Source organism: Protopterus annectens, chromosome 4.part1 (assembly GCF_019279795.1).
Source record: "Protopterus annectens isolate FY-2018-M chromosome 4.part1, PAN1.0, whole genome shotgun sequence".
Classification (NCBI taxonomy): Eukaryota; Metazoa; Chordata; order Ceratodontiformes; family Protopteridae; genus Protopterus; species Protopterus annectens.
Window position 1 is genome coordinate 985,724,036 of NC_056734.1, and position 19,695 is coordinate 985,743,730.

Below are 19,695 nucleotides of genomic sequence, written 5' to 3' on the forward strand. Positions count from 1 at the left end.
GCATTTATTTTAGTTTTAAAACTTACCTTACCTAGGTTTTTAGTATTGATGGAATTATTTTTAAGGTTCCCTTAACAACGCTAATTCATATGAATGCATTTTAAAGTGACTGGTGTTTTTTAAATTGATGTGAACATAAATGAAAGTATTGGAATGGTTTTAGGGTATTTGTCTGAAGAAGGCGAGATATTGCGCTTGCCGAAAGCGTGTATATGCTCTACGCTCACTTTTTACTTGTTTCAATAAATTTTATTTGGAACTTTTAGAGGCTTTGCTCTTATTGCGACCCGGTTCGCTATTTTAACAGTTTGCTTGTTCGCTTTATATGGTAAAATGTGCCAGGTAGTTCAGCAATCACAGGCTAAATGTCGATGACACATGCACTTGCTTCCCAAATCTGTTGAAACACCTAGACGATCTATTAGGAGGATGGACAGTGAAGTTTTGTTCAGCAAGCTCCTTTCTGGTGGCTGTCGCAACAACCATGGCATCTAAAGGAATCTCTTTAGTCCAGTATTGTCTATTAGTAGGGGTGCTTGCTTCCACAGAGTCCAGTTCCTTTCATGCCCTGTGGGAGACTAGCTCTATAAGCTCATCCGCACGGGGTCGGGGGTGACCCAAGCTGTAGATGGACCCAAAGGCTTCCAACACGGATTCAACTTGAAAAGGGGTTTGGGAAGACCAACCACCTTTCTGGTGAAGGATCTCCAACATGTCCCCAAACAAGACATCTTTCAGGTGGAGATCTAGGGTATCCTTTCCCCTCATCAAAATCAGTGTCTATCAGTTATTCCTGTGGGGAATCCAACTGCCTCCACTTGCACACTCCTCTTCCAACGGACCTCCTCAGTGGGATGTTCCAGGAATGTATCAGAAGAGACCCACGATTGAACTGCTTAGAAGCCTCATCTGGGCTGGCTGTCCTTGAGGTGTAGGCTGTGAGGAATCAGACACAAGAAACAGAGAAGGAACGGGAGATCAAGCCAAAGAAGGGAGTCGAAGTTACTCTGGGATGAGAGTAAAACCCTCTCCACCACCTCAAACACAGAGGGACCCAGAGAAGCAGAGGGCAATCCCATCAGAGCCAAGGCTCCCACAGCAGACAGCCCCTCAAAGCCCCCATTCCTAGGGGGGAGTTGGAGCCATGCTATCCAGAGCAGAAGTTCGAAGAGGAAGCGATAGCTCCAAAAACTTCAGAGTCAAAGTCAACCCCTCAGATCAAATGTTAATTCTTCGGCTCTGAGAGACATCGTGTTCCAAAAGCGCTGGAGATGATTGGGTCAGGGAAGAAACCGGAGTCAGTGATGAAAATCTTCAGTTTTGACAGTTTGACTCTCAGATCCAAGGACTCTAAAATGTCTGGTCAGATTGGAGAAGGAGCAATTACAGGTTGAAAAGAAGGTTGGCAGCTCAAAGATCTGATGGGAGACTGAACTGGCAAAACTCCAATCTGGATCAGTGTTCTGAAGAATTTCTTCATAATCCTACCCATCTCTGCTTTGGACAGACTATGGAAAGACCTAATGAAAGAGGATGTGGAAGGTGGCCTTGAAGATTTTTAGGAGTCTCTTGCAAAAAGGGGGACCTTAATCTCAAAGATACCAATGCCGCAGAAAACCTGAAGGCATTGGGCCGAGGACATGAAACAGAAGACAGTATCAGATCCGAAGGTTTCAGATCCAAGGTCTTGACAACCTTTGTAAGAGGGTCTAAAGCTGGTGTTGACCAGGGAGACCAAGCAGGTGACTGTTTACAGTGTTCCCTGGGCTCCTTCGATTTCTGGGAGGGGGTTTGAGCCCATGAAGAACTGCCTGAAGCTGGAGCCGACACAGGAAGGAGGCCTTTCAAAATAAGCTTATTCTTCCTGTTACTTATAGCTCTTGCATTAAAAGCCACACACATGGAATAAGAAGTGTCCAGAGATGTGCTAGGCCCAAGCAATAAATGCACTCCCTGTGGGCATCAGAATTGGGGATCTTATGCCCACAGGAAGTGCATTTCTTTTAAATCCAATCTGCTTATAAGCCATACTGAAAAACACAAACAAGTTTAAGAAGAAAGGAAGACTTTTTTAAAAGAAGAAACAGGAAGGAAAAAGAAATAACTATCAATGATGGTATTAGAAAGACAATACCTAAGGGAATAGAAGAAAGAATGGACTACCAACAATGGTAGAATAAGAATACCGAAAACTCGGTAAGAAGGTTACCGAGGGTAAGGGGGTTAACTTAAAAAAAAAGAGAAGAAAGAACTGTTAAAAGGTAACAAAAATAGCAAACTTTCACTCACAAAACCCCAAAGGAGGTTGAAGAATCTCACTCCTGACCATCCTGAAGAGTGGCAAACAAGATCTGAGTTATTGGGTGGTCAGGTGCATTGTGTGTAAGGGAGGAGCTCAAGAGTCAATACCTAGAATCTTTTGAAAGTGGCAGAGTCGGATCTAAGATCAGATCTGAACCCATTCATTGAGGAACAAATAAAAATGACATCAGATCAACTGCTACATGAAATCTGATGAAACCTTAGATATTCTTGAAAACTATCTTTGATATTTGCACTAAGTTGCAGATCTTCAGTTGTCTTCAGTGTTACTTATACAGTGAACCAAATGTTTTTATATTTCTCTAAATATCTCAATAAACATACACTCAGAGGAAGTTTTTGTTGTCATGTGAAAGGTTATGTCTAGTTAACAAAAAATAGAAGTTATGTTCTTATCATAACGTTCCATGTTAGTTGTCTTCTTCTCGCCTTCTTTCTTGCTGGATGGGTTTGGAGCCGACCTCGGCTCCACTCTAAAGCTCGAGAGTTGGTTCCACCGGCTCGAGGCCCCCCTTATATCCCACAGTGCTAGGCATGAATTACCTCAGATCTCGTTTGTGAGCTAGGCCCAGCTAATAATACAACCAGAAAAACTGGAAAAGAGTCCACCTCTATAAACAAAGGGGAAGAGAAAAGGTGACCTAAGCCTGATCTAGGAAAATATGCACAGCAGCATATACCTATCGCAAAGAGGTGGTAGAAAGAGAGGTCACAATCAAACTCCTCTAGGTCTGTCCAGGCCAGGGGGAAGGAGGAGAAGGCGAGAAGAAGACAACTAACATGGAACGTTATGGTAAGAACATAACTTCTGTATGTTAAGTTGTCTATCTCGCCTTCATTCTTGCTGGATGGGACCGCGTCCCTAGCACCTTGTCCCGGGTGGCCTAACGGAACAGACTCTTGAGAACAGTGGAACCAAAGTTAGCTCTATGCCTAGAAGCTAAATCCAACTTATAATGTGAAATGAAAGTATGAGGAGTAGCCCAAGTAGCCGCTGCACAAATGGTGTCAATAGGCAGTCTGTCTTGGAAGGCTATAGAAGTAGCCAAAGCTCTGGTGGAATGGGCTTTAGGTTTGTTAGGCAGCTTTTGGTGTCTAATTTCATAAACAATGGAAATTAGAGATGTTAGCCATCTAGATAGTGATACCTTGGAAACAGAAAGTCCCTTTCTGCCTTCTGCATAAGAGACAAACAGCTGGTCAGATTTTCTGAATTGTTTGGTTCTATCCAAATAGTACCTTAACTGACTATGAACATCTAGCCAATGCAATTTTTGTTCAGACCTATTAGAATATTCTGGAAAAACACAGGGAGGTCAATGCTTTGATTTAGGTTAGACGCCGAGGCTATTTTAGGTAAAAAGGACGGGTTGGTTCGTAAGGATACCCTGTCCTTATGGAACAACAGATAAGGAGGTCGACAGCTGAGTGCATGAAGTTCTGAAACTCTTCTAGCTGAAGTAATAGCTACCAGAAAGAGAGTCTTCCATGATAGCAATTTTAATGAACAGGAAGCTGCAGGTTCGAAAGAATCAAAGAGCTGAGCACTAAATTAAGGTCCCAAGGAGGAGGAGGATTTCTTATAGGAGGTCTGAGAAAAAAAACTCCTTAAAAAAGGCTTTGCAAAGCTTGTGGGACATGATGGCAGACTCTGAAATGCCTACATGAAAGTTAGATATAGCTGCCAATTGAACTTTGAGAGTAGAAGGAGATGAACCTGCATGAAAGAGTTCAGCTAGAAAATCAAGAACCATATGGATGAGAGCAGTGGAGGAATCTAAATCCTTTCCTTGAGCCCAATAGCGAAAACGTTTCCACTTACAAGGATAAATTTTCCAGTGGAAGATTTATGTGAAGCTATTAAAATATCTCGAACAGTGTGAGATATTTGAGGAAGCCTGGCTAGGGTAGGAACTGGAGGAACCAAGCAGTGAGGTTCAGAGAGGGGAGGGAGCGATGTAACTGACCCGACTGATGGATCAAAAGATCTGGAACTAGGTCCAGATGCCAAGGTTGCTCCAACAGAAATTGATGTAGAAAGGGGAACCACACCTGTCGAGGCCAGTAAGGAGCAATGAGGATCAATGAGGCCTTCTGAGCGATAGCTTTCTGTATCACTTGAGAGATTAGTGGGAAGGGAGGAAATGCATACAGAAGTCCCCGGGGCCAAACTTGGACTAGAGCGTCTCTGCTGGACTGGCCTGGTAATGGGAATAGGGTGAAAAAATCTCTGCACTTGCTGTTTTGGGGAGTAGCAAAAAGGTCGCAGCAAGGCTGACCCCACTTGAGAAAAATTTTCTCGCAATAGAATCTTTCAGAGACCACTGTGAGGCATGAGGATAGCCCTGCTCAACTTGTCCATGATTTGATTGGACTTCCCGGGGATGTGCGTTGCTATCAGAAAACGCTGAGAAGAAATCGCCCATTGCCACAGTCTGAGTGCTTCTCGACATAGGGGTTAGGACCTGGTACCGCCTTGTTTGTTGATATACCACACTACAGACATATTGTCCGTCTGGATTGCTATCGTTCCCAGGGGAAGAGAGTCTTGAAGGGCTTGCAACGCTAAAAGCACTGCTCTCATCTCTAGAACATTTATATGCAAGTGGCATTCGTCTGGTTGCCATATGCCCTGGACAGTTCTGCCCTGATAATGCCCCCCCCACCCGATCAGGGAGGCGTCCGTTGTCAGAATAGCAACCGGAGGGGAAGGAACAAAGGGTCTTCCCAAGAAGAGCTGAGGGGAAGACATCCACCACAGAAGATGATTCTTGCATGTTTGTGTAATCATAATGGTGTGAGACATCGGAAGTTGTTGGTATGACCATTGTGTGAAGAGCATCCAATGAAGGATTCTCATGTGGAATCTGGCTAATGGAAGTAGAGGAATGGCAGCCGCCATAATCCCTAATACTTTCAGAACTAACCTGGCTTTGGCTCTGTTGTTGTTGAAGAGAAGCGAGACCAGTTATGTCTGTTATTCTCTGATCTGTTAGTCTCACGACATGCTGACTGTGTCTAGATTTGCCTATGAAGGTAATAGTACGACAAGGCGACAAAACAGACTTTTCGCACTTACTGAGATGCCCAACTTTTGACAAATGCGAAAGGTGTAGTCTCTGGCCATTAGAAGAAGATGCTTGGTGGGAGCTGTGAGGAGCCAGTCGTCCAAATATGGAAACACCTGGAATCCTTGACGTCTCAGGTGAGAAGCTACCACTGCCATGCATTTGGTAAACACCGGGGGCAGTGGTGAGTCCAAAGGGCAGGGCTCTGAATTGAAAATGACTGGTTCCCAGCCTGAAGCGGAGGAATCTTCTGGAGCGTCTGTTCATCTTTATATGATAGAAGATCCATAGAGCACATCCAGTTTTCCTTTCCCAATAGGGAAGGATGGACTGTAGCGTGACCATCCGAAATCTTGTTTTCTTGACTGACTTGTTCAAGATACTGAGATCCAAAATTGGTCTCCAGTCCCCTGTTTTCTTTGGAACTAAAAGAACCTGGAGTAGATTCGGATCCTTGCTGGTCTGCTGGAACTGGCTGAATTGCTCTTTTGCGAGCAGCTTTGAAATTTCCAAAGCTGCAAGATCCGGTGGAACATCTGGCAGGGATTTTTTTGATTGGTTTGGAATGTGAACGAAGGGAATGGAATAGCCTTTGGAAATGATGGACTGTACCCACTTGTCTTGAGTTAGGGATAGCCAGGCTTCTGGGTATAGTGACAATCTTCCCCCGACTGCGTCCGAAGGTGGACAGTCGGGCAACACCTCAGGGATGCTGAAAGGGCTTATCGGAAAAGGTTTCTCTTTTGCCCTGGTTCTGCGGACCCCCTCTGCCTCTGGGGCGACGTCTACCATTATTGTTCCCTCCTCTGCCTCTGGAGGGGAACCGACTCTGTGCGTCAGGCAAATTCCCTTGAGATTGTTTGTGGAACCACATTTTCCCACTTTTCTGGCCTTTGGGGTAAGGTCTAGGAGTAGTAGAAAAACGGACTCCGACGGCAGACAAGGTTTTGCCATCCGTCTCGCACCTAGTCAAGGTTTCTTTCACTTGAGGACCAAAGAGATGATCCATCAAACGGGAATTAGTGAAAGACGTTTTAAAGGGGTCCGAAATTGCATAGTCGCATCCAGGCATGCCGCTACACCTGTCTCTGCGGCTCTACTCGCTCCATCAGCCGCATATGAAAGGAGGCGCATGGAGGAGTTAGCTATAGAATTCAGGGTAGTCAGCTGGGCGTTCATCTTGTCCTGAAAACCTGCAGCTGTAGGATCCTTCAACATCTCACTCGCTTCCTTGATCAAATCTCTCTGGAGACGAGTGAAATGGCATAAGTAGTTCAGCGAACGCATTGCAAATGTCGCTGATGAAAACATCCACTTCCCGTACCTGTCCATAGACCTAGATTCCTTGTTAGGGGGATGGACAGGCACTGAAGGATCAGCTAGTTCCTTCTTGGTGGTAGCAGCTACCACCATAGCATCTACAGTAACTCCTTTGGTCAGAAATTGTTTATCAATGGGTACTGTTATAAATTTAGAAGGTCTCCTGGGGGTAGGGTCCACTGAGTCAGGAGCCGTCCAGGCTTTCTTTGCTACCACCTGCATGAGGGGGGCAAAGGGGGGGGGACACCCAGGAGGTGGAAGGGCGAGAGCCAAACGCCTCAAGATACACAGATTCATCATCCGAAGGGTTAAGGGCTGGCCAATTTCCCCTCTGTTTCAGGATTTCTAGAATGTCTGCAAAGGAGACATCTTCAGAAGGGGAACCCTTGGAATCCTCTAAATCTGTGTCAGAGGTGACAGACTCAGGTGAGTCTATGTGTTTCCTCTTACACTTTCTCTTCCTAGGGGGCTCCCCTGCCAATTCAGGAGAGGCCTCGGAAGAGGATGAGATCCCCACAGGGGATTCTTGAGGAGCTGGCTCTCTGCGGTCAGGGATGAGGGAGAGTAGACATCACCTGAGGCACCGAAGAGGGAGGAGCCGACTGTGGAGTTGAACCAGGTTCCAACACACTCCGCATGACCTCGAATGCACCCCTGTCAGGCAGAGCCAGAGATCCCGCTGAGAACCTCCCTCAGCACCGACAGAGATGGCTCCGAGGCCGATGTCGGAGCCAAACTCGCACCGAGAGGGAGGAGGGGTCGGACAAGGGTCCGATGCCACTCACCCGCCAAGATTCTTCAAAGGAAGAAATCGGGAACTGAAGACAAGTGTATCGGTTCCGACACTACCACAGTCTCTGTTCAGCTCAAAGGAGTCGGAGGAGGAATATTTAGAGGGAAAGGTTGAAGCATCGACTGATGAGTCGGGCTCTGAAGCATTTGGGCCAGTGCCTCGGACTTTAGAAGTCGACTCACTACCCTCTGAAGGTCATGATCCGAAAGTCTCGATGACCTAGAGGAGTGAGACCAGACAGCAAGGGAGACGCTGGAGCCGAATGAACGGAGCCAAGGGAGGGTGACCTAGACCTCTTTCTAGATGTCGAAGGTCTGATCGAGCCAACCCAGGAATCTCAATACCTCGGCTCCAGAACCACAGAAACTGTAGTCAACTCATCGGCTCCAGCGGCCTCGACTCAGAAACTGAGGTTTTCCCGATGAAGCAGTTAGGGAACCTACAGGCTTGAGCAAACCCCTTAGGATGAGTTTGTTCTTTCTTTCCTGCAGGACTCTAGGGCTGAAGCCATGGCATACAGCACAAGAGTCCTGCGTCCCAGGCAGTACACACAAGAAGTGTGACCGTCTGTCAGAGACATTTTCTGACAGCACGAGTCACACTTCTTGAAGCCTGAGACCTTTGAATCCTTGGACATTTTCAAGGAACCGAAGTGTAACCACCACACAACACACAAACGGGGAATTAGTGAAAGACGTTTTAAAGGGGTCCGCGAAATTGCATAGTCGCATCCAGGCATGCCGGCGTAAGGCTACACCTGTCTCTGCGGCTCTACTCGCTCCATCACTATCAGAAAAAGGGTAAATTAAAGGGTAAATTAAACTAAGAGCTAAAGAAATTAGTTAGTTTATATAAAATAAATCCCTACAAAAACACATACACACCACTATTAGGGATGGAGGGCCCGAAGGCCTAAGGAAAGAACTTATCAGTTCTTGTGGGAAAGGGGCTGGATAAGGGTAGAAAGGATAATATCCACTACACTATAGTTAAAGAAGAAAAGGCTAAGCTAAAAGGGGTTTAAATAGTTATTAAAACTGAACTAATACAACTGACCTGAGCCGGTAGAAAAAACAACACCCGAGATCTGAGGTAATTCACTAGCATTGTGGGATATCGGTGGAACCAACTCTCGAGCTTTAGAGAACCCATCCAGCAAGAATGAAGGCGAGATAGACAACTTAACATTGTATATTTAGCTAGTGCCATTTCCAAGATATGTCGATCTGTTTGTGAAAGTTCAGTAAAAAAATAATCTGGAATTTGTGTCTGTTGTATTATCTTATTTATGAGAAGACTATGAATGCACTGAGTTATCACTGCAAAGAATACTGATAACATTGCTAATTGTACAGTTTTAATAAGTTTAATTTTTAGAAAATATTCTGGAATGCAAGATGTGTCTAGGTTGCTTGAAGTGTGACATCCCCCACAGCACACAGGTGTTAATGAAGTGAAAAACCTGCTCTGATAGATTTTTAGTTGACTCTATATTAGAAGCTACTGTTAAACATGATATTAGTAGGGCATATAAAACATCTAATAACTAAGAATCAGAGGAGGTTAGAAAGGAATGGTAAGAGAGACTGGAAAAGCAGTTTATAAGAGAACAATTGACAGACATATGTATGCCTTCCAAGAATGGAACTAAGTCCAGAAGGTTTAATGGCATTGCTTTGAAGTGTTTGCATAGATACTTTATTTTGCTACCCCAAGCAAACTTCAATTTTTTTTTTCCTCAGGTAACTAGCAAATGCTGGAATTGTAATGGGGAAGGAGGAGGTAAATTGAAGCATATGTTTTGGGAGTGTAATTAGTTAGCAGATTTTAAATCAGAACTTGTCAGACATTTGGGATGCATGGCTAGGCTTAGAACGGCCATTGTAGTCATTAGCCTAGTACACACCTATGAACCTATAAAAATCCCACACAGAATACTCTATCAGAACTACTGGGTGAGCAAATGGCTGTAACTAAGGAAATGGTTCCTTTGAATTGGAACACAGGATCTAAATTGCCTAGAAATAGTAAGGCTTTATTATTTTTTATTCTCTTGGCTGCCAAAAAAGCAATTACTAGAAAACTGAAATCAAATTCTAAAACAAATGTTTTTGCAGCACTGATTATTATAAGAGATAAAACAATTGGAAGAGGGATTGTTAGAAAAAAAAAAGAAAATTACATAGAAATAAATGGAAATTGTGGGAACAATACATGCACAACAATGTTCAGGAGGAGGAGTGAGGTTTAAGGGAAGACAGGAATTCACCAATTTATGTAATAGTGGACTCCTGATAGTTACAAAGAAAGGATATGTGATGTATAATGCATTTAAATGGAAAAATGTTAATATGGTGTGCTTTATTTTCTGTTAATGTATGTTTACATATTTACAAACTGATAACTTAATAAAGTTGTTTAAAAAATTAACAAAGGCATTAAAACACATGCATTAAAAGTGGAAAATCTTTCATAAGGATTGTCAGAATTAAGACCTAAACTGTGCAAGGCGACACAAAAGAAACTATAGCCTTAGGGACTAGATGCGTTTCCCAGTGTGATCCAAGCAAGAAAGCTTCTGAGAAAAAAATGCTAAACTGGAGTAGAAGGAAGGATATTCGCAAAGAAAGACACAGTGAGAAGGGTCCCAGATATTGCAGCCACTATTTCTTACCTTCGAAAGAGTAGCATAGAATGACCCAGTTGCTTCTAAGTAGCCAATGATCAGGAAGAGTGAGGTTTAAGGGAAGGCAGAACCTGAGCGATTTATGTAATGTTGGAGTGAATAATAATTGTCAAAAAGAAAACACATGTATATACTGCATGAAAATAAAAATGTCACTGTAGTTTTTCTTTTCTATTAATGCAGGAGTACCCAATGCCATTGTTTGAAATGTGATTTAATGAAGATATTAACAAAAACATCTGAGGTGATTTCATTCATCAGAGGACTAAAAATCATGGAAGAATGCTTGAACCAGTGGCAGATTCCAATCAGTGAAGGACTGAAGGTGTAGGATCAAGCCGAGATGAGGATACTTCTGTGGAAATTCAATCAAACAACTGAGCACAAGAAGGAAAGAGCACCCATATATTAATGCTTAACTGCTTAAAGTCTTCTAGTAATATCACCGGCTTACTTTGTGCTAAGAAATTTTCATACTTGTATTTTTAAGTGTCATATAAACATAAATGTGTATTATGATTAAATTAACAAACAGAAAATCATGTAAAATAAAAACAGCTTACCATTTTACCATGGACAGTAGCCTCAAGGGAGTCAACCAGGTCTGCAGTGACCCCAATGAGGTTGTGATAGTCGGCCTGCATCTTAGTGTACCGTTTCATATAGGTTGTAGCTCGACGTTCTGCTTCTATCAATTGCTGATGTAACTGGTGTACTGTTTCTAGGAAAGGACACACACAAAATGGTTTCATCAAACTTCCCATAAAACAAATCCTTCCATCCAACTGACTTATGTGCCACAAATGAAAATTATGTATTAACCATAACAACAGATGTGGAAGAGCTCCTCTCTCTTGGGTAACTGCAGGACTAATGCTAGTAGACTTTAGGACAGCACAGCACATAAAAATTTCACAGCATACTTTTGCATCTCCCCTTATCCCATAATGCAGTATGACAGTGTCTGCAGTTCAGAAATTCCCCAAACCAAACTAATAGCCACAAAAAAGCATGTTCCATGACAGAAAATTAAAATCAGTAGTAGATACTGGTTTGAAGACTAAGCTTCTCCAACATAGTATGCGGTGCAAAATGACAAAATTTTGCTTCTAAACTGAGCTCAATGAGGTAGAGCAGAGGGGAGAGGGTTTGTTGCAGCAGATAGACCTGCTCACTAAAATCTACAAATACATAACTGATGTATTTGATAAAAGGAGGTCCATCCTCTGTAACACCTAAGAGAATCTCAGTTCATCTTCTTACGTAGTTCCTCTCATGAGAACAAACCCTCTTATCACTATAGCACTGCAGGAAGACTTCAACCTGGATAACAAATCTGGCTTACAAAGCTTTGCAAAGGTAATCAAGGGGGTCCTGCTAACTGCTGCTGAAAAATTACTTAAGGCTGCATACCAAAAGAATGCTTGTGTGGTAGCAACTGTTCTAACAATGTACATTAAGTACACAAGGTAAAAGTTTGCTGTATTTACACTAGTGTAACTGAATGCAGCAAGTGTGACATTTAGAAGCTTTGTATTTCAGTGTCAGAATGCTGTGAGACAGAAAAAGTGGCCTGTTTTTTCCTAATGGATTTTGTGTGTGGTTAATATTATGAGGAGGACTTTGTCCCATGCTGCAATAACTGGGAAAGAAGACTAGCAGATTATCATGCAGTTTGGTTCCTACCTTTGGTGCGAAAGATGGGTTGTTGAACACAGATACCCTAAGCTTATGGAAGAACAAGTAAGGTGGCTCCACTGATGATGTTTGCAGTTCAGAAATTCTCCTAGCCAAACTAACAGCCACAAGAAAATGCATGTTCCATGACAGAAAATTCAAATCAGCAGGAGCTGCTGGTTTAAAGAAAGGAAAACTAAGCTTCCCCAGCAAAATGTCAAGGTCTCAAAAGAAAATTGGGTCCTTAACTGGAAGTCTTAAAACAAAAGTACCTTTTAAAAGGTGCTTCAAGTTTTACTGATGCTAGAGACAAGAAGCCTACACCCTGAAAACTGGTGATATCAGCCAAATGCAGTCATCCCCTTTGGGAAAAACTCAGTTCCCAAAAATTACCACATCGATGGGAGCCCAGTGAACACAGAAGGTGTTAAAAGAGGTCTGGGGACACGGGTTGACAGCAACCTCTCCTTCGACCACCACATTGCCACTGTGGTCAGAAAGTCCTTCTATGTGGCACATCTCATTACCCAGGGTTTTGCATCCAGGAAGAAAGAGGTCATCATCTCTCTCTGCTCTTCCCTCATTAGGCCAATCATTGGGTATAATGCCCCATTTGGCATGTACCTCACTAGACACATGCAACAGCTGAAAAGGAAACAAAAGTACCTCACAAAGAGGATCCTAGGCCTTAAACATGTCCTACACGGACAGACTCAAAAAACTCAAGCTATTCTCTGTCTTACATCGTCTACAAAGGGGCAATCTCTGCTTGACTTAAAAAGCCATGTCTGACCCAGATCTGTTAGAAATGCTATATCTAAACAGATCCCAATCCCTCCACACCACACACTCCACAGACCTCAACCTCATTACCAAACCAATGGAAAATGCTGGATGGACAGGTTCATAGCCCAGAGAGTGCCCATGCTCTGGAATAGACTTTCCATACACGTCAAGCAGAGCACCTCACTGGCCCTCTTCAAGAGAAATCCTGATGAGTGGATGGGAAATAGAAAGTTCACCCTGGGGATAATTACTCCACTGGCTTTACTTGACAGAGGAAATGGGAACTAACATCAGGCAGCACGATGCCAGGGCACTTCTATAGGCTAGGCTTGTAGAGGCACACCTATGAACCCATGAATTCTGAGTGAAGTGTAACTAGCCCTTGTTAGAGATATGAGCAAGATACTTTAAAACAGATAGGGCATATACAATAAATGGGTCCAAACCTGCAGATGATGCCACAAAAAAAGTATGCCCACTTAATTTTGTACGTATTTCCAGACATTAGGCTTCTAGGAATAGGTACTATTCTCAACAATCCCAGAAGCAATCAAGGGCTTTAAGAGCCATTAATGGAAATGGAGAAACTGTGTGGTTAGATGCAAGGAGTGGAGCTGGAGGGGAGAGTCATGAAAGAACAAAAGGCAGAGGGAGTTTCTAAACAAGCGACGCATAAGGAGGGGAGACTATACTTGTTGAGTTGAAAAGGGTGCAGAGGGAATGAATTTGTACTCGCATTGTTTGGCATTTGGATGAACCTTATTTTCAAAGGAAATGGGTAGAAAAGTGCAATGCTGTGGACAACAGCATCCTTGGGGCATCTCTCACATGAAAGGGTGAGAGAAAACAAGCTGCTACATTTGGAGTTGGTTTAGATGGCAAATACACGGCAGCATGGCTTAACCCTAAGAAGGAACAATTTCCATGCCACCAAAGAACTGAAGGACCATCCGTGGTATCAGAGATTAACATTTGAGCAATTATGCAAGGGATCTGGATTCACCAAAACATGTCTGGCTATCAGAAAGCAGTTGGAAAACATAATCCAAAGAATAAAATTCACAAACCAACCACGACAGCTCCAAGTAAAAAGTTTAACTCAATAAAAGGTTGGCGCTTTCATGCCCTTACAAGAGCACTTCTTCAGGCCATCGTATAACAGCTTAAAAATACACTTAATATATATTAAAACACTAATTACTTAGCAAGTGATGTCATCATTTAAATAAATCACGAGCTTTCAATATAGGCTTTAAGGGTACATGTGATCTGCCTGCATCCTTACTATCCATTTAGTTTCACTTTGTTCTACTATGTTGCTCATGTCCCCTAAACGCTGTCTGTATTCCTTCTTTTCTAATACCCTAAATTTAAAATGATGTGCCTCCCCTGCTTCACATACATGTTTTGCAAGGGCATTCCTGTAGTCTCAATTCCTAATAGCTAAAAGATGCTCTCTTAGCCTTTCCCTTAACTTTCTTATTGTCTTTCCAATATAAAAACAAGAGCAAGCTTGATTGCACGCTACGTAGACTATATTTGCTGTGGAACAATCTGCTTTCACCCTTAGTTTAAACTGCTGGCTAGTAGCAGGATGTATAAATATATTCTCACTATCCTATGCATTCACAATATCTGCATTTACCACATTGTGAGGTACCTCCAAATATGGAATTCTTTACTCTCACTTTTTGTCCATGGCATAAAATATGTTCAAGTGGATTCTTATTTTGAACAACAAAATGGGGATGTGGACCTACAACTTCTGTAATTTTCTCATCTACAAGCAAAGCTGGCCAATATTTTTGTATCACTTGTGTAATACATCAAAAACTCCACTTTATTTGAACGTGGTTTCATTGACTGATCCTCTTACTATGTCTTGCTTCTTAGAGAAATAAGGCTTAGCTGAACTACTTCTTAGTGTTCTTACTTCACTGACCATACCTCCAATTTATTTCTCTTTATACCCTCTTTCCTCAAATTCTTTGGTCAGTTTATTCAAGTTAAATTCAAAAGTGTTAACCTGACTGTCAAGCCTTGATATTCTCATTCCTTGACTTTTAAGCACATTTTTAAAAATTCTCGAGGGGTGCATGCTGTTCCTGGTCAGTGCTGTATTCACCTTGCAGGATTTCCTGTATAGTTACATGCAGATATTGTGAATGCATAGATAGTGAGAATATATTTATACATCCTACTACTAGTCAGCAGTTTAAACTAAGGGTGAAAGCAGATTGTTCCAAAGCAAATACACACCCATATATAAAATCTCCGCATACACACGGGTCTACTTCAGTAGACGAAAATTATACTTAATCGAAACCTACTTTACTGAGATGACATCACCGAAGTTTGAATAAACTGAAGCTTCACATTACTGCATTTTTGTTTTTATTACAGGGAATGGCACATTAGAAAGATGGCACATTCAGTACAGCACCCACTTTATGCTACATTGTACTGCCAATAATTGATCTACCTGATATGAGAACAGATCCCACAGCCTTATGCACCAAAGGCAAGTTGTCTTGTGGTCTGTTGTAGCACTGGCACTGTTGCTGTTATACTGAGGTATTGTGGTAAACACTAAAGTAAGATAGCTGCGGCTACAGTTCATGTTTGGTTGGCATCCAAACATCCCTTCTATTCTGGTTCATAAGCTGCCAGCCTTAAAGGGGCCATAAGGAGGATGGCAGTGACAGAACTCAATTTCAGCATTACATGTGTCGAACAGAACATTTGAGAAGGATGAATATTCAAACAGAATTCAGAAAACATCACAAATTTCTTTCTAGCATAAACGGTTTGAAATACGAGAGGAAATCTCTACACAAACTAAAAGATAAGGCCTGGACAACCTGGAAACAGCATCCTTATACTGATAAGCAACAATTCATTAACATTAGAAACCTAGCAAAAAAGGCCAGTAGAAGGCATAAGGCCAACTTCCAACAGCAACACCATCACCACCAAAACAATCCAAAACAGTTCTGGAGCCTTGTCAACAGCATCACAGGGCAAACTCAACCAAAATACCCTCTCAAAACAGACAGTGTTTCCACATTTTCAGACCCTCTACTCCTAGATGATTTTAATACAGAATTGTTCACCATTCTCTCCATCCCATCATGTACTCCTAATGCGTCTCTTAGCTCACCGCATTAATACCCCCTATTTAAAAAAAAAAAAAATCACTTGCAATGAAATCTTACAGGCTACTGAACACACACCCTCAAACACCCTCCCAGGGTCCAACAACCTCCTGCTTTGGTTGTTAACTTTGTGGAAGGGGCATACCTTTTTCACTCCTTCACCTTTACAACCTATGCATTGCAAAGAACATAATGCCAAGTGATGGAAGAAAGCCATTGTCAAATATTTGACTAAAGTCCAAAACCCAAATAAAGCAAAAGATTTAAGACCAAATTTTATCCTTCCAACAACAGGGTTAAATTAGAAAAACATTTTTTCTCAGTTTACACATTTTGCATTAAAATACAGCATACTCCCCCAAACAATGTAGACTTTGGTCTTGTCTCAAAACCATGATTGCCCTCTAGATAGTAAATTATCTGGGGAGCACGGATAATCTTTGTAAACTTCATCAAAGCCTTTGACCTGGCAGATCATTCACCGTTACTAAATGCACTTTGCATGTCAGGAATACGGTCAGACTGTCTACCTTAGTAATAAAATTTCCTCAACACAACAAATAAGAACTGAACAAAGAGCTCCTCCGCCTCCCCCTTTCCTGACTCCATAGAGAGGTACCACAAGAAGATGTCCCATCACCACTCCTTGTCTCACTATTCATTATTGCTGTACCAGCCTACCTCCCTCAAACCCAATGCCTTCTTCATGTAGATGATATAATTTACAGATTCAGCCATGTCTACACTTCCATCCAAAAAGAACTGGAAGAAGAGCTTAGCTCATTGTCACAATGGCTTTCACAGAACAGTTGCACACTAAGCACCAAAAACATGATTTCTGGCACAAAGAAGAAACTTTTCCTCAGTCACACACAAATGGAATGTTATTAATCAGCTATAAAGAAATCCTCTAAACCACATCACACTTTAAATACCTCTGTATCTAGCTAGACTTCTCATGACCAACACTAAATACACTAAATCAAAAATCAACATCCTAGTTTGTTAGGCCAAAAAACAATTCAAATTCTTCTCTGCATAAGGCAGATCAACCACTGGGAAAGGGGTTATCTTCACACAACTGGAATACTACCTCTGCTTATTACCTGCCAAAGTTTCAGAGGAAAAAAAACATACCACACTGCAGTCATTGTCCGATCACATCTTCATATTCATTACCATACTCTCAAAAGAAGACACCACTGTTGAGTCCTACGAAAGGCAAAATGGCTTCCAGTGAATTAATTATGTACCCATCTGATAACTTCCCTGAATCTCAAAAACTAATACAGCAAGATAACCATCATCTTCTTCAGCAGACTCACTAAAATAACATATTCTTACAACACCACAGTTCTCATTCTCCCTATCTAACCCACTCAAAGTAAGAGCACAACTTCTCAGTAGTGGCATGTCATGTGTCACGCTCACTTCCTAGAGATTTAAGAGATACCACCAACTTCTCCAAATTTAAACAACTCAAGAAATTTCTAGTCACAAGAACTGCTTGTAATTGCTTCTCTCATGAGAACTTCACCTAAGAAAAAAAAATCTATCACCTCCTTACCTCTTTTTACTAATTGCCAACTTCTCATAATAGCATTTACCTGTACAACACCAATTTAACTCACAATCCCGTCTATCCTCATCTTTCCTAACTCCCTCACTCCTAACCCTTCCATTAATTCAGAGCAGGACTACTGGAAATATTACTCATCACTCTTCCTACCTCTCATGTCACCACCAATAAAACCACTCAATACCACCCTCCATTAAGACACACTCCAAATATCCTTGTCAACCCTCTCCATCATACATAATCATCCACACCAATTTAAGGGACACCCAACACCTCCCTCCAAATGTTCCCCATTATAAAAAAAAATGATTACCCTTCTATTTTTCCAAAACCTACTATCCAAACAATGTCAAAGCAAACACCTCAAAGCCCCATTACCCAGAAGCCCCAATTATTACTATACTTCTACTCCCGGGAAACAATGAACCTAACCACAGACCCATATTAACACATCCCTCCTCCCACAGCATCACAAACCAAGCTCTCACATCATCACAAACCAACCTCTCACATAGACTTTTAAATGCTCATCACAACCTCTACATCCTTGCAATAACAAAATTCTGGCTCAAAGCCAATAACCTCAACCTTCAACACCAACGTATTCCCCTACAATATCCTCCAACATTCTAGACCTGGAAAACCACCACAAGTTACTCTCCACAAAAAAAAACTTATCCTCATCAGTATTACCCAAGCCAACACAGAACCCCATTGTAGCTCAAAGCTGGATTCTTTTAAAATTTTCATCCACAAATTAAAAAAAATAATCTTCCTAGTTACTACCCATCTCCCTCCCCATCCTCTCTACATAAAGCTTCTCTATCATCTATTAAACATTAGCATTTATCCCCAATAAAAAGAGCACCGTCATTCTAGGTGACTTTGACCTAAATATCTTAGGTCTGTGTTCTTCTGAGATCTCCCACATCTTTGCTGACAACAGCCTTCTATAACTAATCACACAACTCACAAAACAAAATTTTAACTCAAACATTCCATCCTCAACCTTCTCATCATTAAGCTACCCACTTCATTCCCCAACACCAGTGTTCTCCATCCCTCAACAACCACTGTCTGACTTCTTTCTCTAACACACTAATACTCCCACCAATCCACAAATTTAAGTCAATCAGCAGAAAACACACACACACACACACACAAAAAAAAAAAAGGAAAAAAAAAAACAGTCATCATTTTCAGGAACACCATTCTTCTCAGGAGATGATCCCCAACATTGCAACAACCTCCCAACTACTACTTATCTTCAATTACAAGATTACTCCTGCTCTGAAATAAAAAGACCAAGTCCCATAAATCTAAATGCACAACCTCAGAGCTCAAATATATATTAAAACTGAGGGAATGATGCCTGACATTAGTGAAAATCTGACCACTCCACCAACAACGAAACCCACTTTTATAAGTAGGGGCACAGGCTATAACATGTGCCTTAGCATAGCTAACCTTAATTTTAGGCTAGGTAATACATGGGGGGTGCAGTTGCAGATTTGGAACAATTGTTCCTATTAGAAGGGGGTTAAGCTTCATTTTTGAAGATGTACATAGGGTTTGTGCAGTTATAAGTTAACAGCTTATGGGGGTTTTCTTGGAGTGTGTTTGGTTTATTTGTTTGAAGGTTTTCATTAAAACACAAACGTAATGTTGACAAAGTCGTCATCACTTAAGACATAACCAAAAAAAGTAACAGTAATGCTGCATGGAACCACATATTGTGACAAACACTCTTCAGTACAAACTGACTTTAAAATTAGTAAACCATGTGCGAAAGTTTATTCAAGATAAAGCACTTTCATCACATAAATGGAGGACTTCATCAGAACCTGAAATAAAAACATTGAATCACTTCCTTTTACAAGGTGAATGCCATTTAAAAGTAAACTGACCCTCGAACTGCATAAAAGCATTTAAAATGTTTAAAAATGTTTGAAAATTTTTAAAGTTGAGTAAGAACCACCATAACACACTTGTATCATCATACTCCATCTCTAAACGTTTTAAATACCATAAGATTAAATAATATAAAAGCCACCATATACAAATGCTATGACCAGGGAAAGATTTCAGATACCACTTTATCTTTTTGAATTTGGGCATTATCACAAACAGTTTTACCAAAGAAAGATCCAGAACTAGTCTCTAATCATTTCCTTTCTTTGGCACTAGGAACATACTTAAAAAACATTCTTCACCTGGAAAAGAGGAACTTTTTTTTTAATTACTTTTACTGAATTATCACTTGTAATAGAAGCAAACATACATTTAAATAACCATATTAACAAGTTCAC

The 19,695-nt window shown here is 41.5% G+C and overlaps 1 protein-coding gene across 1 annotated transcript in view; it reads right to left on the bottom strand.

Annotated features, from left to right (window-relative positions):
* ARMC9 (armadillo repeat containing 9) overlaps positions 1-19,695 on the bottom strand; it is a 3,277,521-nt gene that overhangs the window by 2,111,269 nt on the left and 1,146,557 nt on the right. The window contains 1 exon segment of the mRNA XM_044070688.1: positions 10,753-10,910. Coding sequence (XP_043926623.1) covers positions 10,753-10,910 — 158 coding nt within the window.